Genomic DNA, 20,612 nt, shown 5'->3' on the forward strand with positions numbered 1-20,612 from the left:
AGCACTTTACCCTTCCAGGACCTTTCACCTAAGTCTCTCAGAGCGCTTTACAAACATGTCAATCAAACCCCACTGAATATGTAACTTATCACATACAGGTCCTGAGATCCTGGGTGATGAGAGCCTGCAGAGGACTTTACACTGATAACATTTGTGAAAAACCTGAGCCCACGATTCATAGCATGATCCTGACCCCACTGGATCTCCATTGAGCTCAGCTGGATTAGCTGAGTACGGAGTTCCAGGAACCAAGTGTGGCAAATAGGTAAGGATCAGGAGTCACGCAAACTGTCTGAATGTAGGGGTCCCTCTTCTGTTGCATACACATTCTTATACACCACTTATTGCTGTAGGATCTGAGTGCCTTCCAGTAGGGCATTGAGCAATGTGACTAACATCTGTCACATATTATTTGTTCTCAAGCACCGAAACTGACTGCTGGGTCTGAAGTGTCTGTCACTGATAGGTAGAGAGGCCGCTGTCAGCGTCACTAGCATGTTAGCGTGTCTGCTTATTAACAATATTGAGAGATGTAACAGCTTGGACTTCAATCCTGCAATTTACAATGTACCCGCAGAGAGTCCCATCGAAGTTAGTGGGGCTGTCCCTGGACACAGCCGTCTACCAGCATGGCAGAAATTACAGCATCATGGCATTTGCTTGGTTCTTCATCTCATCCTGAAACTTGCCTATTGCTGATACTTGGTAGCTATCCAGCACTGTTCATCTGAGACATTCATTCACAATGCCCCTTTGAGGTAGGCTAGTACCAGTGCTCACAGCCTCACATGGTCAACAGATACTAAAAACTAGGTTAAAAAAATCTTAATGAAGAGAAATTTGGTGAAAGGTAAACGCCTGGGTTAGCACTGATCTCTCCCTGTCTGCAGACCACAAATGCACTTGTACACTGAAGCTGATTTCAGTTTGTGTCCAATGGAAGGCCATCACATTGAAGTGTGGTCAGTTTAAAAAGGCGGTACCCCGAACCCCCTGCTAGTTTTGTGGGTTTTACAATCACATATTCCTCTGTTTTACAATCACGTTCTCTCTTTCTGCCTTGTTGCTGAGTGAAAAGGCCCATACAAAGCAGGAGTTCCCCTAGGAATCAGCGAGGTTGGAAGCAGGAACTACCCAAACAAACAGTAACTAACTACCCAAGAAAGCAGTGGGACTGATTAGATATAAAGTGCTATAAAATGCATGAAGCAAATGGACTGGGGAGAGAGAGAGAGAGAGATTTTTCCTTTATAATTCCTCTCCATTTTTAGGGCTCCTCAGTGATACCTGTTACAGAAGTGGGTTAAGCAATGCTCAGGCAGCAGGGTGGTTCTTAAGTCAACAGCATCTCTTTAAATATCTCTTAGGATCATTAACCACCTGCTCTCATTGGTCCACACTCTGCCCTAGGCTGCAGTCCCATGTGCAGTATCATGGGTATGTGAAGCCAGCAGATCTCCACCAGGGGCAACCCTAGCCAAAGCATTATGCCACCTTCGACTCGCAGTCCCCATGGAGGGGCCGGGGAGCAGCTGAGGGAGAGAAGAGTTTGGCTAGAGAACACTGATCTCCAGTCGTGCTATCTGCTGGATGGTCTCCTTTGCTCAAGGCCCCAGGACTGTGCCAAGCTCAGTTCAGTCACAGCTCAGAACTGGGGGAATTATTTCCCCTTGTTTCTCCCAGTGTCTAGCCCCATCTCTTAGCTTGTGCCATGCCCTCCCTCACCTGAACGTGTACTTGGCCACACTGCTGTTCAGCTCCACGGTGCGGTCCTCCAGGTCCCCGGGCTGGCGGATGGAGATGCGCACCTTGCTGATGGAGGAGTGTTGGAGCTTGGGGAGAGCCCACTGCACCGTGATGGTGCTGGCCGTCACATTGGCGATATCAAATCCCTCCACTGGGCGAGGTTCTGTGGGGAGGAGGAAGCAAAGGCAGGAGGTGGTGAACAATAGGCTCGAGAGCCCCTCAGAAGTCAGACATGGTGCTGCCTCTCATCCCTATGGGGCCTGTGCCCGTGTATGCATCCCCATGACTGTTCTCCTGCCCCTTTGAGATCTTCCTGTCAGAGCATCGCATCTCAGCCCAGCTGCTTTGCCTGGCCTCCCTGGGCCGCCTAACGCTTGCAGTGCTTCTGACAGATAGAGCGGGAGGCCCGCTCCCACTGGGTGCCAGGGAGCACCAGCGCCACAGCCAAAGGCTGGGGCCTGACCCTCACCAGGCCAGCACATAGCGACACTGCTGGAAGGCTCCTATCCCCCACTGGTTTGGCCCTTAGTGCCCACAAGGCAGCAGAGCTCACCCCCCAAGCACCAGGCTGGGACCTGCCAGCTTGGCACTTAATGGCACCAATGAGAGGGAACCCAGAAGCTGCTGTTTCTGATGTTTCCCGAGGACTTCGAGGACCAAGTTCAGCTCTCCAGGCTAAAGAGAGAAAGAACAGCTGAACTGGCAGCCCAGGGAACAGGTCTGTGTGTTTGTGTGTGTGTGTGGGGGGGGTTCTCTGCACTCCAGCAAGGGAGCTGGGTAGAGTTTGGCTGTGGGCACATGGCTATGCTAATCAGGTAGGCATCACCCTCACTGAGTCCTAGCAGGCTGCTCTGGTTTGTGGTGCATGCGCCAGACAGTGGCTGTAGGATAGGAAAGCTTATTCCCAGTCTTTGAAATACTTGTCTTTCAAAAGGCCAGGCGTTTCCTAGAACAGGGCAATGGAGATGGTGTGGTCCAGTGGGTAGAGCACTGGACTAGAACTTGAGACACCTGTTCCTGGCTGAGGGAGTACATCCCCTCCCTGTGCCTCAGTTTCAAACCCACCACACACACACCTTTTGGCCATCTCAGCTGTTTCAGTAAACTCTTTGCTGTCTGTCTCTCACCAGGGGACCCCCACCTCAGCTGGGACCTCTAGGTGCTACTGTAAAATACATAGTAGGAGTTGAGGGAGCACAGGCCTGACCCAGGGCAAAACTGACTCCGTATTAATGGGAGACACAGCAGCTGGAAGGAGCTGTGAGCCTGCAAGGGAGTGAGAACACAGCAATCAGCTGGGAGGGCCAGCTACTCTGTCCCCAGAGGAGACCCAGGCTCTACCCTGCTAATGTTCACATGCAGCTCAGGACTGTATTTGCACTGCTGTGCAATGGCCTAACACACAGCTGGGAGGAGTCCTGCAACTTGCGGTGGGACCAGACCAACCGGGAGCTTTTCCCAGCCAATGTGGACATGGTGCTCAGTACGTGCTGCTTTCTACTGACTTAGTGGCTGCGCAGGGGACCCAGGCCTCACCCCTGCTAAACATGTGCCAAGGGGGGCTCCCATCTGACTCTAAATGAATCAGTCTGCTGAAAGCAGGAAGGTGCTGTGCAATGTTCATTCGCCCTTTCCTATCACCCTCGGTGCCCCTGCCCTACCAGCTAGGAGGGCTGCCCTCCCCTCTAGGGCCTGCTCAAAGCTGGTTATGCTGTTTCTCTCTCCAGACAGCATGCCAGGGGGTGAAAGCTCAAGGTGAGAGCCATTCTCTGTGCCCCAGCTCAGCTGGATGGTTGAACTCTGGGCAATACAGGAATTGCCAGACTGGATCAGCCCTGTGGTCCATTTACTCTGTCTCTGACAGTGGCCAGCATCAGCTGCTTCAGAGGAGGACAGAAAACCCCAGAATGGAGAACCATGGCATCAGCTGCCCTGAGGGAAGTGTTTTCCTATCTCTGTCACTTGATGATTGGCTTATGCCCTGATGGAGGAGGATTTTGATCCCTTCTACATTAGTCTGTTATGCTTTGTAATGTAACTCTGATCCCCTCACTCTCCATAAGAGGTCCAGGCCTGTTTTGAACCCTAGGAAAGCCTTGGTCTCAATGAGATCCTGTAGCAGGGAATCCACAGTCAGTTACATGGTGGGTAAAAGTATTTCCTCTAGTAGGGTGACCAGATGTCTCAATTTTATAGGGACAGTCCCGATTTTTGGGTCTTTTTCTTGTATAGGCTCCTATTACTCCCCATCCCCATTTTTCACATTTGCTGTCTGGTCACCCTATCTTCTAGGCACTTTTACAGTTCTTGCCTTTCAGTTTCTTTGAACGTTCCCTTGTTCTAGTGCTAGGTGATAGAGTGACCAGAAGTTCCTTGAGATACTCTCTCTAGACCACTCATTATGCACCTTTACCATGCCTGCTCTGATTTCTCTCCTCCATCTTTGCACCCTTTGTTTATAGGAAATTCTTTCCAGGGCTGTAATTGTTTTCAGTGCCCAGCTTTGAACTCCCCTCTAGTCCTGCAATACCCTTTTGTAGAGAGGATGACCAGTCCTGGAGACAGTACCCAGGTGAGGCTGCACCACTGAGTTGTCTCAAGGCATGAGACTATTTTACAGATTCACCATCCCACTTCTTATGCACCCCAACATTTTGTTGCTCTTTCAACCTCGGCTGCACACTGAGCAGAGAGGTCTTCATTGACCTGTCTACAGTGATCCTAGGTCCCTTTCCTGAGTTGGCACGCTAAGCTTACAACCCTGCGCAGTGTAGGAGTAACTCAAATCACTCCATCCAACTGGCATTACTTTGCCTTTATCAACACTGAATTTCCTCTGCTGGTGTGGTGCCCATTCCCCTGGCATGCTCAGATCTCTGGTGTTCCTCTCAGTTCTCTCTGGTCCTGGCTGACCTAAATAAACTGTGCCACCTCACTGCACCCCCTTCCCAATCGTTAATAAATAATATTAACTGCAGATCCCAGCTAGGTGCCCACAGCTAACCTTATGCCATATGAAAATTGACCTGTTAGTCCTCCTTTGCCTCTGGTCTCTTAGTCAGTTCCTGATCCATTTCAAGATCACCTCTCACCCTGTGGCTACTCAGTTTCCTTAATAGACACTTTGAAAGCCCAACTAAATCATCTCAATCAGTTCTCCTTGAGACACTAGTCTATTGACACCGTCAGTGACTGAGGAGATTTTCCTTGCCAGATGCTTGCCACTGGGCCATTAGGTTGGTGGGAGGGCCTTGTTCATTAAGAGGTTGCTATGTATACATAAGGATGCTGGTTTTAGATTTAAATGGATATTTCCCAAATAAAGCTCATAGATGCAAGAAAATATCTGTATGCAAAACAATGTTTTTCATACAGCTTCTGGTCCTTGGAGGCCATTCCCACCCCCGAGCTCCCATGTTGCCGAACACACTCCAAAGTGGGTTGTGGGGCAGGATGGATTGTCCTGTGGGCTGAGGGGGCTTTTAGACCAGCGCACAACTAGCTGAAAATTTTGCTGTAGCGTTAGATGGTGGAAAGCAAGCTGGGATAGCCGGGAAGCAGGTCCTGCCATCCGTTAGGAGGTAGCATTGGCTGGTGGGTCTCCATGAGCTGTCTGTGCAGTAGCAGCCCCCAGCTGGCGTTGGAGCATTAACCTAGGTGTTGGACAGAGGCGTGCATGCTCACGTTTCTATTCCCCTTCCGACGCTACTCACTAGTGCGTGTGATGAGCATGACAGGCCTGCTGATGTCGTTCTTGTTGTTCACGTTGCGTTTGACTGAAAAGACAGAAATATTGTAGGCTCTGCCAGAGGCTAGTGCCCGCAATTGGTGGGCAGAATGACTTCGGTCCACAAAATCTGTCCTGCGGTAAGAGCCGTCGAAGGATACGTACGTCACGGCGTAGCCGTCAATCATCTGCCTGGCGACTGGGTCTTCGGGGGGGTACCAAGAAATCGACACCCCTGTGTCCTCCACCCTGACCACCTTTAATGATGTTGGTGGCAGCAGTTCTTCAGGGTATCAATCAAAGCAAAGGGAAGAAGTAACATGGTAAATCTTTAGGCACCAGACCCCTGGGACTGACCCTCCAGCACACAAACACTGGCTGACAGGACTGTGTCAAGGTAGCTGTGAGAGCAGCCCTGATATACAGCACAACAGTCAGGCACAGTGCAGGGAGTGTGTGCTGCTGGGGCATGAGCCTGCATGGTGCTGAGCGCTCTCCACTCCCAGAGGGTTCACACAGGCCCAAAAGCTGGTGCCTGCTGCTCCTTATCATCCTGTTTGAGTCCTGAAGAAGGACCCTGGGGCATGAGCTGGGTCAGGGCCCCATTGTGCTAGAGACTGCCCACCCAGTCTGAGATGAGCATTGTCCTGAAGAGCTGGCAGTTTAAAAGCAGACGAGCCAGACAGAGGTTATCAATCCCCATTTTACAGATGGAGACCTGAGGGCCAGACACAGTGTGTCTGCAGGGAGTGTGCAGCAGAGCTGGGAACTGAATCCAGGCTTCACGAGTGCCAGTCCAGTGCCATCCTTCCTCTCTCAGACTGACTTCAGCACCTTCAAGAGTTGCTCAGCACCCAACAAGATCAAGCCCCTCTGGCACCTTCTGTCTGCAGGTATCACCACACTCTAAGACGAGGCGGTGATTTGCCCTGATGCCTGAGCCCGGCAGTGCCAGCCTGTTGCAAGTGGGTCTCGCCCAGGCATAGGTTCCCCCACCCCACAGTGGGCTCACACGACTGCATCCTAGCAGTGCACGTGGCAGCTTATGCTGTCTGTGGTGACAGACAGGACTCACTTGAGTCGCCATCCAGCCCCTTTACCTTTTTCGCAGCTCTTGCCTGTGTAGCCCACCTTGCAGGTGCAGCTGTGGGATCCATTGCTAGGCAGGCAGTAGCCTCGGCTCCCACACGGGCTGTAGAAACAAGGATCGCTGGCTGGGGGAGAGGAGCAAGACCAAGGGTTATGGCTCACGCTGCCCAAGAAGCCCAAATAAAAAATGTTAATTACTGTTCAAGGCTGGCAAACAAGCCAGGTTCAGTGCATGCAGCCACATTGAATTAACTAGCAATGCTAAAGTACTGGGGGCTCTGGGAGGTCATTAGCTAAATCTCTTACACCTAGCCAAGGCTTACCTGTCTCGCAGTGGTAGCCGAAGAAACCCTCTGGGCAGACACACAGGTAGGAACCACCATAGTTTTCACAGTCCCCTCCATTACGGCAGGGAGCTGATTCGCAGGCATCCACTTCTAGAAGGCATAGATACACTCAGTCAAACATCTGCCAGAGACAGCATGGACATTAGAGGAAACTCTGAATCCCTTGCGGGGACTCTTGCTGCAGATGCAGCAGGTGAAGTGTATGTGCGAACCATGGGCCATGCACAGAACATGCATCTGTTTCGAGGGGAAGTGAAATTGCTGACTCACTCAAGATAGTCCAGATGCACATACTGTGCAGTCCATGGGCTAAATGCAGGACACATATTCATCCTTTAACCCCTTACATTCAGCATATCCAAGCTCTGAAGCAGTGTCCCAAACTATTGGGTTACAGCTCCCAGAATTCATTGCCCAAAGTCCAGCACACTGACACAGGAGGGTCATTGTCTATTGGCTGCTGGTGATGCGTGATCTCACTGCAGAACTCACACGTTACTCCAACGTGAAAGCCCAACTCAGTGTCACTGTGCTAATTTAAGGGTTTATCTACATGGGGAGTGATTCCTGATAGCTATTCCTGATTTAACTTAATGTGTGGACAGTCTTATTCCATTCACACCCTACCTTATTCCAGATTCACTTTTACATGCAGACAAGCTGTTTAGTGCATGGATTTTTCTATAACAGTCTTTTGTGGTGGCAGGGAGAAGGGTATGTGTTGGAACCAACATCAAATTATCCAGCTAATTGAGCCTATATCCTGTAGATCACTAGCTAAATCTATTTACTAGCTGATTGTAATCGTTGCTTTGTTTACAATCTGTGGACCAGAGCCTCAAGTCCCTACTCAGCGCAGGATCCAAAGTCCAAAGACTCTCTCCATTGACTTCAGTAGGCTCTGGCTCGAGCTCTGGCTCATTTCTTGGAAAAAACCCCACTGACGTTAGTGCTGGTAAGGACTTGGTGATGTGAGGCTCTGAGGTTGGCACAGCACACCTGCTCTCAGCACAGCCCAGCAATGTGCTCGCTGGAATCATTTTCATGAAAGTAGGGCAAAATTATCACCCAATGCGGGCTGGTCTCCACGAACAGTCAGTGTGCAGCGAGCTGGGGTGTGAATCTACTCCACACCAGCCTGCTGCACTCCGACTCTCTGCATGCAGGCTGCTGACACACGTTAACAGTTCATTAATGCACTTTGATTAGTCCCATTTCAAACCCACTCAAGGTCACTACAGAACTGGTAATGCGCTTCAGCAAGTCACACTGAGTATAGCACCTGCCTCTTTCTGCTAACCAGGATAGGCTGGTGAGCACGTACTGATGCCATCAGACCCCCTGGTTAAGTGCTCATTGATGTGAATGAGAGTCCCAAGGAGGCCCCTGCCTTCCAAACAGGGGTGATAGTTAAAAGTCACTGCATATGTTTGATTGCCATCAAAAAGCCAAGCAGAAGACAGCTTAAGAGGTGTCCAGGTGTCTTTCAGTACAGACATGATGCACTGATACATGGAGCTTATTATGCACAGTGACAGCCACTGAAAGGTCACGGTCAGCAACTCATGCTTATCAGCACAGCTGGTAAAAAATTAATCAACACAAATCAGCAAATAGATTTTAGAAATTTTTCCTCCTCCTTTTTTTTGGTCAAAATTTGAAATTTCAAAATTAAGAAATAAATGCTGGCGAGCTCTAGGGTTTGTTGAAAAATAAGGGGGAGAAGAATCACAGAAATGTCACCAAATTTTCTACCTCCCCATTGGTGACAAAATGTGAAAAAAGTGTCAGCTCTGGGGACTGTCCAGCACTAGCCAAGACAGTGCCATGCCGGAGAGAGGAAGGCTTGGCCAGTGGTTAGGGCACCAGCCAAGGACGTTGCAGATCTGGCTTTGAGTCCCTGCTCTAGCACAGACGGCCTGGGTGACCTTGGGCAGGCTAACGGGATGCAGGTCACATCTGCACGCTCTGCAGGAAAGATGCAGGGGCATCTCTTGGGGCAGAATCAGAGCCTGCTGGTGGAGCTCAAGAGCATGAAAACCGAATCTCATGATCCAGCAGGACAGCGCAGGGCTGTTGAATTCCCATCCCAGCCCTGACAAGATAGTCTTCCTACAAGCGAGCATGCCTGGGAACTCCAGGGCATACCTGTCGAGGTTCATGAGGATGGACCAGGCTGGGCAGGCCACTACTGCCTCCATGGCTCTCTCTCAGTCCAGGGGCATCAGACTGGAATCCCAGCACTGCCTTTGAGGGATTTGGGTTGAGCTTTACCCTGTGAAATTTCTACCTGTTTCACACTGGATTCCCATGAAGCCATCGGGACAATGACAAGCAAAGGATCCTGGGATATCCTTGCAAGTTCCTCCATTCTTACAGGGGTCGGACTGACATTCATCAATCTCTGTGTAGAAGCAAAAGGAAACAGTCATGTACAGACCAGAACCCCATCCTCAGCACAGCATGCATTGACAACACAGAGCTAGACCGGGTGGCCCTTACTCACTGCCCTGGGTACTTACACACACAGATAGCCTCACTGGCTTGGGGCTACTTGTTTAAGTGCTCCCCGACATGAGTAAGAACTGCACAACTAGGTCAATCCTGAAAGACCAGGCTGCTATGCTGGAACCCCTGTCATGTGCGTTACTCCAGTTCTGATTTCAGGCTTGAGCAGTCTGAATAACAAGAGCCTCACATAGGGAAGGAGTGGTCCGAAACACAATCAAATGCCTTGTTATTCGGGGGGTCACTGTGAATATTGGTGTGTATTTTTGCTGGTATATGCTGTGGGTTTGACAGTGGGTTATGTGCGCCATGCTGCACCTAGAGAACACAGCCACTTTTCTTCCCTTTCATAGCTCCCCTTCAGCTGTGTGTGTAATTCATGCCAGTAAAACATACACATGCCCCGTTCAAAAGGCATTGCCAAAGCTCCTGCCACACGGAAAGCATTTGCTCCCTTAGGCTGGTACCCATTAAAGAGAGCTAGTGCTGTTCATGAGTGCATTGGGCACAGGCACAAGCCCGGCAGGTACAAGGAACTGAGCTGGGGGAAAGCTTTGGGTTCTTCATCCCCCCTCCCTGAACACCCAGGGAAGTGTCCAATTTCAACCACATTTTTCAGATATTCATTGAAAAATCAAAACACTTTGGACAACTGGGCAAAAAATTATCGGTTTTACTGAACAGTTTTTTCCTGACCTGCTGATTTTTTTCAGTTTTTAGTTGCCAAAAGCCATTCTTTTAAATGAAATCTCAAAAATATTACAATTATTAAAATGAAACATTTCTAAAAAATAAAAGTCCCAATCAGCTACAATAAAGAGAATAAGAGGGTGCAGGGTGTATGTGGCTGTTTATATCCCCAACACATACAGACCTAAAGCTGACTAGGGGATATAGACACACAATTCCCATTTGTTTAAAAGGGGACTGTGAATCTAAATCCATTAGGCTGAATTGAAAAACTCAGCCACATTCTCCTCTATAGCTCTAGGAGACTGACCACACACATGCACAGTGGCATGGATATTCATCCCCCCGTAAGGCATAGATCCATGATGATAAGCACCTCGGAACTCTTTCTGGCCCAGCTGCTAGCAGGGCCATATGCTGAATGAGTGCTGTAGCTCTCACATGACACTAAGGAGTGTATGACTCTAAGGAGCAGCACCAGTGGTATGGATCTTGGAGCTGCCTCACTGGCCTTTGGCTGCCCTGGCTGTGATGCTTTCCAGATGGGCTGTTGGGCGAGGCCATCCCTGGGTAACATCTCCCTCCCAGGCCATTTCTGAAGCAGCTTTGAGGGCCAATCGAGGCAGAGGTATTTTCCTGCCTTGCTCACCACTGGATGGGGTTCCCATAAGTGTATTTTTCACATTCTCTTACCCAACTCACAGTGGGGGCCTGTGTATCCTGCTTCACACAGGCACAGGAACTCAGCGATACGATCCTTGCACAAGCCCCTGTTGAAACAGGGCTGAGAAAGGCACTCGTTAATTTCTGGGGAGGGAAGCATGGGACCGGGGGAGAGAAGGGTTTATAGTCAGTGAAATATCCAAGCCACACAGGACCACCTCCCATGGCCATGACTGTCCCATCCCAAATCAGTGAAGCAGGCTGCACTGCTAACCATGCCTAAAGGAGCAAGCACAGTGTTGATGGCCTCCCAGAAAGCCGCCTGGGCCTACAGTGGGGAGTGGGTGAGTGGAGTCTCCCTACCTGTGCACCATTATTATTTATTAAGTATATTATGGTAGCGAGTAGGAGCCCCAGTCATGGCTCAAGACCTTGTTGTGCCAGGTGCTGTACATTATTTAGTAGGTGTATTACCATAGTATCTAGGAGCCCTAGTTTTGGCCTAGACCTAAGATCCCTGTAAGCTGTCATGGCCATGCAAGCAGTCTATTAAGAGCCACACAGGTGCTCAGGGAACCACCCCTCCAGGAACTTGCTGCGGATGGGGGAGGGGTGTTCCTCCTCCGACCCCAACCTCGCCTGGCCCCCAACCTGCCGCTGCCAGGGGAGGGACAGTCCAGCCCATACCTGCCATAGCTGAGGCACCCTCCCCTGGCCCCAATTCTGCCATGGCCCAGACCTGCTGTGGCCGGGGCACCCCTCCCCCATCCCCAATTCTGCCGCGGTCCAGGGCACCCCTCTCCGAGCCCCAACTCTGCCACGGCCTGGACCTGCTGCGGCTGGGGCGCCCCTCCCTTGGCCCGAACCCAGACCTGAGCTGGACCTGTTGCAGTGCCTTTCCCCCAGCACAAACACAGCCCCAGCCCAAAGACTGTTGGGGATGGGGGAGAGGTACCTATCCTGCAGCCCCAGCCCCAGTCCTGCAGTGGCTGGGTCGCCCTTTCCCCAGCCCCAACTCTGCTGTGGCCAGAGCAGCCCGAAGCCAGCTGTGGCTGGGGCGCTCCTCCCCTGGTCTGAACCCAGCCCCGGCCTGGATCTGCCATGGCCTGGGTAGAGGTGCCTATCCTGTGGCCCCCAGCCCCAGATCTGCCATGGTGGGGAGAGCTGCCTCTCCTCACTGCTGCAGGGTGAGAGAGCTGGAGGGAGTCCTCTCTGCCCACCATAGCCCTGGAGCACCAACCCCCTCATATTACAGTAGTCTCTACGAGCCCCAGCCATGGCCCAAGCCCCATTGCATCAAGTACTGCACATTATTTATTAGACATATTACAGTAGCATGTAGGAGCCCCAGCCATGGTCCAGGACTTCAATGCACCAGGTGCCGTATATTATTTATTAGGTGTATTATGGTAGCACCGAGGAGCCCCAGTCATGGCTTAGGATCCCACTGCACCAATACTTCACATTATTTATTAGATGTATTACAGTAGCATATAGGAGCCCTAGTCATGGTCCAGGACCCCATTGCACCAGGTGCCGTACATTATTTATTAGGTGTATTACAGTCGTCCCTAATCGCCCCAGCCATGGTCCAGGACACCAATGCACCAGGTGCCATATATTATTTATTAGGTGTATTATGGTAGCACCGAGGAGCCCCAGTCATGGCTTAGGATCCCACTGCACCAATACTGCACATTATTTATTAGATGTATAACAGTAGCATGTAGGAGCCCCAGTCATGGTCCAGGACCCCATTGCACCAGGTGCCATATATTATTTATTAGGTGTATTATGGTAGCACCAAGGACCCCAGTCATGGCTTAGGATACCATTGCACCAGGTGCTCTACAAGAAAAGAACAATAAGATGGCCCCTGCTTCAATGAGCTGGAATCTAAGACAGGACCCAGCAGATGTAGACACACAATGGACGAGCACAAAGGAACTATGAGAGGCTATGAGTCAATGCTGTGGGCAGCCGTGGCCTAGCCACCAGCAAGTGTTTGGTTGGCTTCACTGCAGATGAGTGTTTTGAGGAGGACTCTGAAGGGGACGAAGATGGAATGTGTTGCACGTTTATAAGGAGCTTGTCCCACGTGCGAGGGAGTGGGGCAGCCTAGGAGGAAGACAGCCCCATGGGACTAGTTTAAAAACAGAACCAGTGGCAGTGAAGGTTGGCCTTTTGGACCCATTGATGGTGGGAGTCGACCACTCGGTAGTGAATGAGGGATGATGCACAGGCTGGTGATAGGCTGTGAAGGGCCTTGGAAATGAAGAGAAGTAGTTCATGTTCGATGCACTAGAGAAGCGGGAGCCAAGGGAGGGACGCAAAGAGAGGCATGACATGGAGAAAGGCTGGGTTAGGAGAACAATCTTTGCAGCAACAGTCTGAATAGACATGAGCCGGACAGGACTCCACTCGCGAAAGGATGTTGTAGTAACTCAGGAGTGAGTCAATGAGAGCTTTAGTTGTGTGGGGGGGTAGGAAGGGCTGTTCCTTAGGGGTTATGCAGAGAGAATCAGGAAGATGTAGACTTCTCCCTAGATCCTCACTGTGACACTGCACATCATACTCTTCATAGTGACATTGTTATGATATGGTTATAGTGTAATTATGATGCATTTGATGCAAGATGGGTTATGTGAGATGTCATTGGAAATGTTATGATTTGCTGAATATGATTATCCTATTTGTATGCATGTATCATTTTTGTATCTGAAGTTATAAATACTCACTATGTATCTGTACTTCAAATGTAGTTACACCTGGGTAACAGCCCCTAGACAAGATGCTTTCAGTCTAAATAGCTGGTTGTAAAGGACCAATTCACAGTAATGGGCCATTAGAAAAAACAACAGCCTTAGGAGAAGCTTATCTCCCACCTGGTGAGCTTCCTGAGAACACTACAGACAGACTTGTGAGTGATGGCTGCTATGACTGTGCAAGGACATGTAACCAGGCCACATGATGCTGGACCTCCATCTTGGGGAGTCTGTATTTGTTCACAGCTTTGGAACAAAGGGCTTCCGCCCTATACAGAAGTTATATAAGGCAGGGAGTGACATCATCTAGGGTTCTTTACTCTCCAGACAAGAAGACTCCTGAAAATACTTGAAGAACAAAGACTGAAACCTGGGAATTCCAAGCTGCAAAGCAAGTGTAGTTTGTACCTTAAGAATCTGCAGCCTGTTTGTATAATTTCTCAGGGTGAGAATTGCTAATTCATATCCACTCTATTTAGTATATTAAGCTTAGTTTTCATTTGTTGTTTATTTGCTAGGTAATCTGCTTTGATCTGTTTGCTAATCACTTATAATGACTTAAAATCTATTTTTTGTATTAATAAAACTTGTTTTTGTTTTAATCTAAACCAATGAGCTTTGACTGAAGTGCTCAGGGAAAATCTCTGCTTGGTTACTGTGACGGTATCTCCCATAAGGCTTTATGGAAATATGCTTAGAATGTGTTTTATGCTACATATGCCATGTAACATATCTCAAAGGTTATGATCTACTGAATTAATTAATCCTATTTGTATGCATGTATCATTTTTGTATTCGAAGTTATGAATGTTGGCTTTGTACTGACTTGATTTCTAAATAACCTTAGTAGGGCATCTGGTCAGTTCCTGGAGAAAGGAATATTGAAATTAAGTACCTAATCAAGAAACACTTAAAGAACAATGGATCTTGGAATGCTCCAATCTACATAAGAAGTCTACTTGAGGACGTTCAAGGTAGCATGTGAACAATGGACGCTACCTGTAAAAACTGTGAGTCATGCATAGACATGTGACTTGCCCAGGTGATTCCTAAACTCGATCTTGGAGCTGGACTTTGCATAGGAGTGAGGAGGGGGTCTCCACCCACAAGAGAAAGTCTATTTAAACCCCTGGGAGACCCCTCCATTTTGTTTTCAGCTGGCTAAAGAGAGAGCCTCTCCACTGCCCCAGGATACCTGAAAGAAATTGGAACAAAGGACAGTGACTGCAAGGGGTGTGAGTAATTGCTGGATCCATGCTAAAAGGAGATTAGTCTGTAAAAGGGAGCATTCTGGAACTGGTGAGGATTCAGTCTGATTAGACATAGATTTGCACATTTTATTTTATTCTGCTTGGTGACTTACTTTGTTCTGTCTGTTACTACTTGGAACCACTTAAATCCTACTTTCTGTATTTACTTACTTATTTTATTATTTTATTTATTAATTAACTCAGAGTAAGCATTAATACCTGGGGGAGCAAACAACTGTGCATCTCTCTCTATCAGTGTTATAGAGGGCAAGCAATTTATGAGTTTACCCTGCGTAAGCTTTATACGGGGTAAAATGGATTTATTTGGGTTTAAACCCCATTGGGAGTTGGGCATCTGAGTGTTAAAGACAAGAACACTTCTGTCAGCTGCTTTCAGGCAAACCTGAAGCACTGGGGCAAGTAATTCAGATCCTGGATCTTTGTTGGAGCAGACAGGAGTGTGGGGCTTAGCAAGACAGGGTGCTGGGATCCTGAACTGGCAGGGAAGGCAGGGCTAGAAGTAGTCTGGGCACATCAGGTGGCAGCTCCCAAGAGGGTTTCTGTGATTCAACCCATCACAGTTACCACGAGTGTGCATTGTCCTCTTCACATTGAGGGAGAAGCAGACTGGGCATTAAACCCATATACTGGCCAGATTTGACCAGGGTAGGATAGTACTGCTCTGGGGTCCTAGGCTGGGAGGCAAGTGGTCAGGGAGCCTGCATGTAACTGCAGCTGGATGTGTCTCTACCTGTGTGAATGCTGGTGAAAGTGCAGGCTGGAGGGCTTTGCAGCTTGTCAAGCAGCTAAGTGTGAGAGGAAGCCCAGGCTGGTGGGTCAGAGGGCTCAGTGGTACTCCAGTTCCAGGTGGCACCCCGGGGAGAACCCGTCACACTCACATCCAAGCTGAGTTGAAGAGTATGTCCAGGTTACAGGCCTGAAGGACAGGCAGGATGATAGTGTTATCCACAGTGACTGAGAAAGGAGGTGATGGGGAGGACTTGGGAGGGGAAAAAATTAAGAACTCTGTTTTAGCCATGTTGAGTTTGAGCTGATGGCTGGACACCCATGATGAGATGTCAGAGACACAGGCTGAGATTTTAGCTTGGACAGACGGAGACAGGCCTGGAGTAGAGGGCTAGATGGAACTGGAGAGGAGGAACTCCAGACAACCATTGTAGTCAGCACATTCCATGAGCTTAGAGGTGGAAGAGATAAGGGAGATGGGAAGGTAACTTTGGGAGAGGCTAAAGCATGTTTGTTTTGTAAGTGGAAGAGCCAGGTGGGGAGAGGTTCCAGAACACGGTGAGAGCAGGGATAAGCGTGGGCACAGGAGATCAGGAGATGGGATGGAGTCACTGGGCAGGGAAGGGGAGGAAGGAGGTAGAGATTGTGGGATGAGCAGAGGGAAGGCAATGCCGTATTTGGTCTATTGTCTCTTGGATGAAGTACAGAAATTGGGAGCACAACTCATAAATGGAGCAGGACACTTGGCTGAGGACCTTACCAGGATCACTAAGGGATTGTAGTAACAGTAATTATGGATGTGGATGGCATCTCGGATAGGGCCAAGTCAGAGCCAAAGCTCAGAGACCGAGCAGAGGGTAAAGCGCAGTGCTGCCTAGCACGCATGCCAGCTGCAGAGACGCCAGCTAGCCAGCCCAGGAGTAGGCCAGGGAGGTGGTTCCCAGGGGAGTGTGGCTAGTGACAGTGAACTAGCCATTGGTCTGGAGTGACATTCCATCCCCCAGTGCTGCGCTCCTGCCAGGAGGCCCGTCCTCTCCCTCCTCTGGAATCTCTGATTGACGCCATGTCAGCACTATCCTCTGTCTCCCATGCTGCAGGCGCTTGCTCTCTGCTGATCTCAATCTGCCCCCACAATGTTGCTCCTCTCTAGCTCCCTGGTACCACACAGAATAGTGGCTTGATCTCTCCTTTCCCAGTGGCTGCATGTCCTTTGCAGATGCAGCACATCCCAGAAATGTGGCTACTAGGCAGAGATGTGAATTGAGCAGAGGGCTCGAGGACAGCATGAAGTCCGCATCCAGACCCTATGTCCCCCCAGGAGTTTTTTGCCTCCAAGGGGGATGGAGCCCTGGGTATCTTAGCACAGGCTGAAAAGAGTCTGGTCTAGTCATGGAGGGGTGTTCCCAAGCATCCCCAGGGGCACCACACAGGCTGTGCCACAAGAGAAATGGCCACATCTCATGGCTGCTAAGGGGGCTCCAGGCCCAGCTAAGCCCCAGGAAGCAGCCATTCTGGCAGGATAGCTCAGGCTGTGTAGGCCCCTTTCCTCATTGCACCATCTTACCGTCACACTCTGGGGGGTCGCTCCAGACGCCCTGTGCGCTGCAGATGCGGGGGTTGTTCTGAGGGCGCAAGATGTAGCCTCGCTCACACTGGTATTCAGCCAGAGAGCCCATGCGGGTGGAGTTAAACAGCACCCGGGCATGCTTCACCTCGTTGGGAATGCCGCAGTCCACCTCTGGCGAAAGAAGAAAGGCATGAATGACAAGGCATGTGAACAGCAGATGTCCCTGAGCCAGCGATGTAACCTGGGCATCCAAGAAGCAGTCGCTCCCTGTCTCTTCGAGAGGCGGCAAGCTGGGCCAAGTCCAGAGAGCATGATGGCTCTGCCATCCAGGGCTGAGCTTGTGAGTTCCAGAGAGCTCTCCAGCTCTTGCCCACAGAACCTTGGCTCTGTCTGGAGAGGCGAACCCTGCCATGCCCGAGAACTGGCCTCAGAGAGCAGCTTGAGCCTGGAGACAACCCTGAAGACCCCAAGGCTGGGGCTGCAACCCAGGGCATTTTTACAGCATCCCCTTAAAGGAGTCGACTGTGACGTTGCACCCCATAATGCTTTATAGAAATACGCTTATGAGTGTAAATATACATAACTGGAATATGTTTTATGCTAGATATCCCATGTAACATATCCCTGCAAAGGTTATGATCTACTGAATACATTCATCCTATTTGTATGCATGTATCATTTTTGTATTCAAAGTTATGAATATTGGCTATGTACTTGTTTGATTTTAAGCAGCCTCAGTGAAGCATTAGGTCAGCTTCTTGAGAAAAGACTGTTCTCAGGAAGTGCCCAATCAAGAAACACTTAAGGTGTCAATGGGCTTTGATAGATGTCAATCCACAATTGAGCTTTGCTGGGAATGTTCGGGCTAACAAGTGAACCATGGCATCGGCTTGTAAGAACTGAATCATGCATAGACATGTGACTTGCCCATGTGACTCCAAAACTCCATTTTGTAGCTGGATTCTACAGAGGGGGAGAGAGTGGTTTCCACCCACAAGAGAGAGACAATATATGCCGCTGGGAAAACCCCTCCATTTTGTCTTCAGCTGGCTCAAGAGAGCCTCTCCACCCCAAAGAGATGCCCGAAAGAAATTGGAACAAAGGACAGTAACTACAGGAGTGTGAGCGATTGCTGGACCCAGACTAGAAGGAGGCTCGTCTGTAAAGAAGCTGATTGCAACATCTTTGAGGGTGAGACTTGCCTGCATTTAGCTTCCTACTGTATTAGGCTTAGACTTGTGTGTTTTGTTTTATTTTGTTTGGTAATTTACTTTGTTCTGTCTGTTATTACTTGAAAACACTTAAATCCTACTTTTTATATTTAATAAAATCACTTTTTACTTATTAATTAACCCAGACTAAGTAGTAATACCTGGGGAGGGAGGGGTGTAAACAGCTGTCTATATCTCTCTGTCAGTGTTATAGAGGGCAACAGTTTATGAGTTTACCCTAAATAAGCTTTATACAGGGTAAAACACATTTATTTGGGGTTTGGACCCCATTGGGAGCTGGGTATCTGAGTGTTGGAGACAGGATCACTTCTTAAGCTGTTTTCAGTTAAGACTGCAGCTTGTGGGGGACGTGGTTCAGACTTGGATCTGTGTTTGCAGCAGGCTAGCATGTCTGGCTCAAACAAGGCAAGGTATGAAGTCCCAAGCTTGCAAGGAAAATGGGCTCAGAGGTAGTCCTGACAAATTAGGTGGCAGTTCCCAAGGGGGTTTCTGTGATCCAACCTGTCACATCGACATTGGCACCATGCCCATGCCCTGAAATATGCCAAGGCAAGCAGGGGTGGTGGGGAGGAGGCATGGAAAAGCCCAGCAGCAGGCATTAGGAACTCACGTGCCTTCACGTGCCTAATCACCTACCTCAGTTGGTAGGGTTGTGGGGATCCAGAAACAGCACCAGTGGCCTCGGTTCTCACCCTCTCCCAGCGCCTCCAATGGGTGCCCAAGACATTACTTGCAGGGAGGAAACTATTCAGTACATGATGCCATTGCACCAGGCCATCAATAATCTGGGGGAGCGGGAGCCGTGCCACAGTGAAGGACCTATATATTGGGGATACACAGAACAGCCTTTCTAGGGCTCCTTTCTAGGGCTGAAGTTACAGTGTCAACAGGGCTGAGACCAACATGAGATCTTCCTGAGATGCATCTTCACAGAGCCTTTCGCTTCCATGATCCCTTTGTTTTAAGAACTTTTCTTCTTTAAGAAGATGGCACCTTTAGTCTGAAATCTGGGCCAAATTGCTGCTTTTTATGCAGGTGTCGGTTCAGAGGAACTCCACTGCCAAGTTAAGGGACTGCCCGAGATTGCCTGAGGATTTGTGCAGAACTGCAAAGAGAAGTCATATCTTCCAACTCCCATTCTTTCTCCAGCAAAGCACCCCCTGCCTCGCCCCCTTCATTCAGCCAGGATGATGGAACTATGCTGGGCGGTCTAACACCAGAGGGCTGATGTTCAGGACTCTCCCCTTGTCGAGGGGCAGGCTTGGGAAGTGCTCTAAGCTGGCCCTGCTCAAGAGCAGGGTTAGTTCTCTGGGCTGCTCCTGGTGCTGAGGCTTCTTGGCTATTACCTGATTGGCAGAGCTTTCCCACGTATCCCACAGGGCACGTACAGGTGTAGTTGCTGCCGTGGTCCTCACAGGTGGCTCCGTTTTCACACGGACTCAGGAAGCAAGGAGAAGGGGCTGGAAAAGAATATCACAAATGACCATGGACACGCTGCCTGGAGCCCTTCCTCCCTCTCTGTGCCACATCTACAGTGCTGCCTGGATACGCTGCCAAACCATGGGGATGTAGGGATGAGCTCCCAGGAGCATTAAATCAATTGCCCTCCAACCCCATTAACAAACCAGCACCAGCCTGCTCAGCTCTCAGAGGATTTTCTAGGGCACCCGACCAGGCCCATGGAGGAGTTGGGTTACGATTGGACGGGTGCTGGATTCACTGGGCAGTGATTACACAAGCCAGCCATTGAACTCAGTCTTTGTGGATACTACAGACTGAGCACAGATCTCTGCTTGCTGTGCTCCAGCAATCAGGGATTGAACGTATGTCCTCTGCTAAATGGCCAGAGACACCATTGACTGGGCAATGGTACCCAGTACCCCAAACTGCCTGACTGTGGCTTCCCCAGCCGAGGATGCTCCCCTGGTTAATGTGTAGAGCCTGCGAACGACTCCAAGCCCACTGATTGCCGGCCTAGTAGCCAAGCACTGAACGGCAGACCTTGGGTCTCTGGCCAGTGGCTCTGAGCTGAGCATTGGCACCAGACTCCTAGTTTTAATTCCTTGCCAGTCTGCCACGCTCGTACCTATCTCACAGTGCCGGCCCGTGTAGCCTGGGGAACAGTCACACTTGTACTTGCCAATGTAGTGGAAACATGTGCCCCCGTTCTGACATGGCCCAGAGGCACAGGAGTCTGGTTTACCTGTGGGCACAAAGAGAGCCATGTTAAGCAGCAGCCAATGCCTTCCCAGCTCTCCCCTCATCAGTGCTCAGCATTGTG

The 20,612-nt window shown here is 49.8% G+C and overlaps 1 protein-coding gene across 4 annotated transcripts in view; it reads right to left on the bottom strand.

Moving 5' to 3' along the window:
• SNED1 (sushi, nidogen and EGF like domains 1) overlaps nt 1-20,612 on the bottom strand; it is a 121,167-nt gene that overhangs the window by 23,154 nt on the left and 77,401 nt on the right. For 3 of the 4 annotated variants that reach the window (XM_030576533.1, XM_030576532.1, XM_030576535.1), the window contains 9 exons: nt 20,418-20,534; nt 19,678-19,791; nt 17,097-17,270; nt 10,801-10,914; nt 9,200-9,313; nt 6,886-6,999; nt 6,574-6,687; nt 5,460-5,756; nt 1,726-1,909 (listed from right to left, as the gene is read on the bottom strand). In XM_030576533.1, coding sequence (XP_030432393.1) covers nt 1,726-1,909; nt 5,460-5,756; nt 6,574-6,687; nt 6,886-6,999; nt 9,200-9,313; nt 10,801-10,914; nt 17,097-17,270; nt 19,678-19,791; nt 20,418-20,534 — 1,342 coding nt within the window. The remainder of the gene's footprint in view (nt 1-1,725; nt 1,910-5,459; nt 5,757-6,573; nt 6,688-6,885; nt 7,000-9,199; nt 9,314-10,800; nt 10,915-17,096; nt 17,271-19,677; nt 19,792-20,417; nt 20,535-20,612) is intronic. The other variant, XM_030576534.1, reaches the window with a different exon arrangement.

The sequence above is a fragment of the Gopherus evgoodei genome, chromosome 9, assembly GCF_007399415.2.
Source record: "Gopherus evgoodei ecotype Sinaloan lineage chromosome 9, rGopEvg1_v1.p, whole genome shotgun sequence".
NCBI classification, from domain to species: domain Eukaryota; kingdom Metazoa; phylum Chordata; order Testudines; family Testudinidae; genus Gopherus; species Gopherus evgoodei.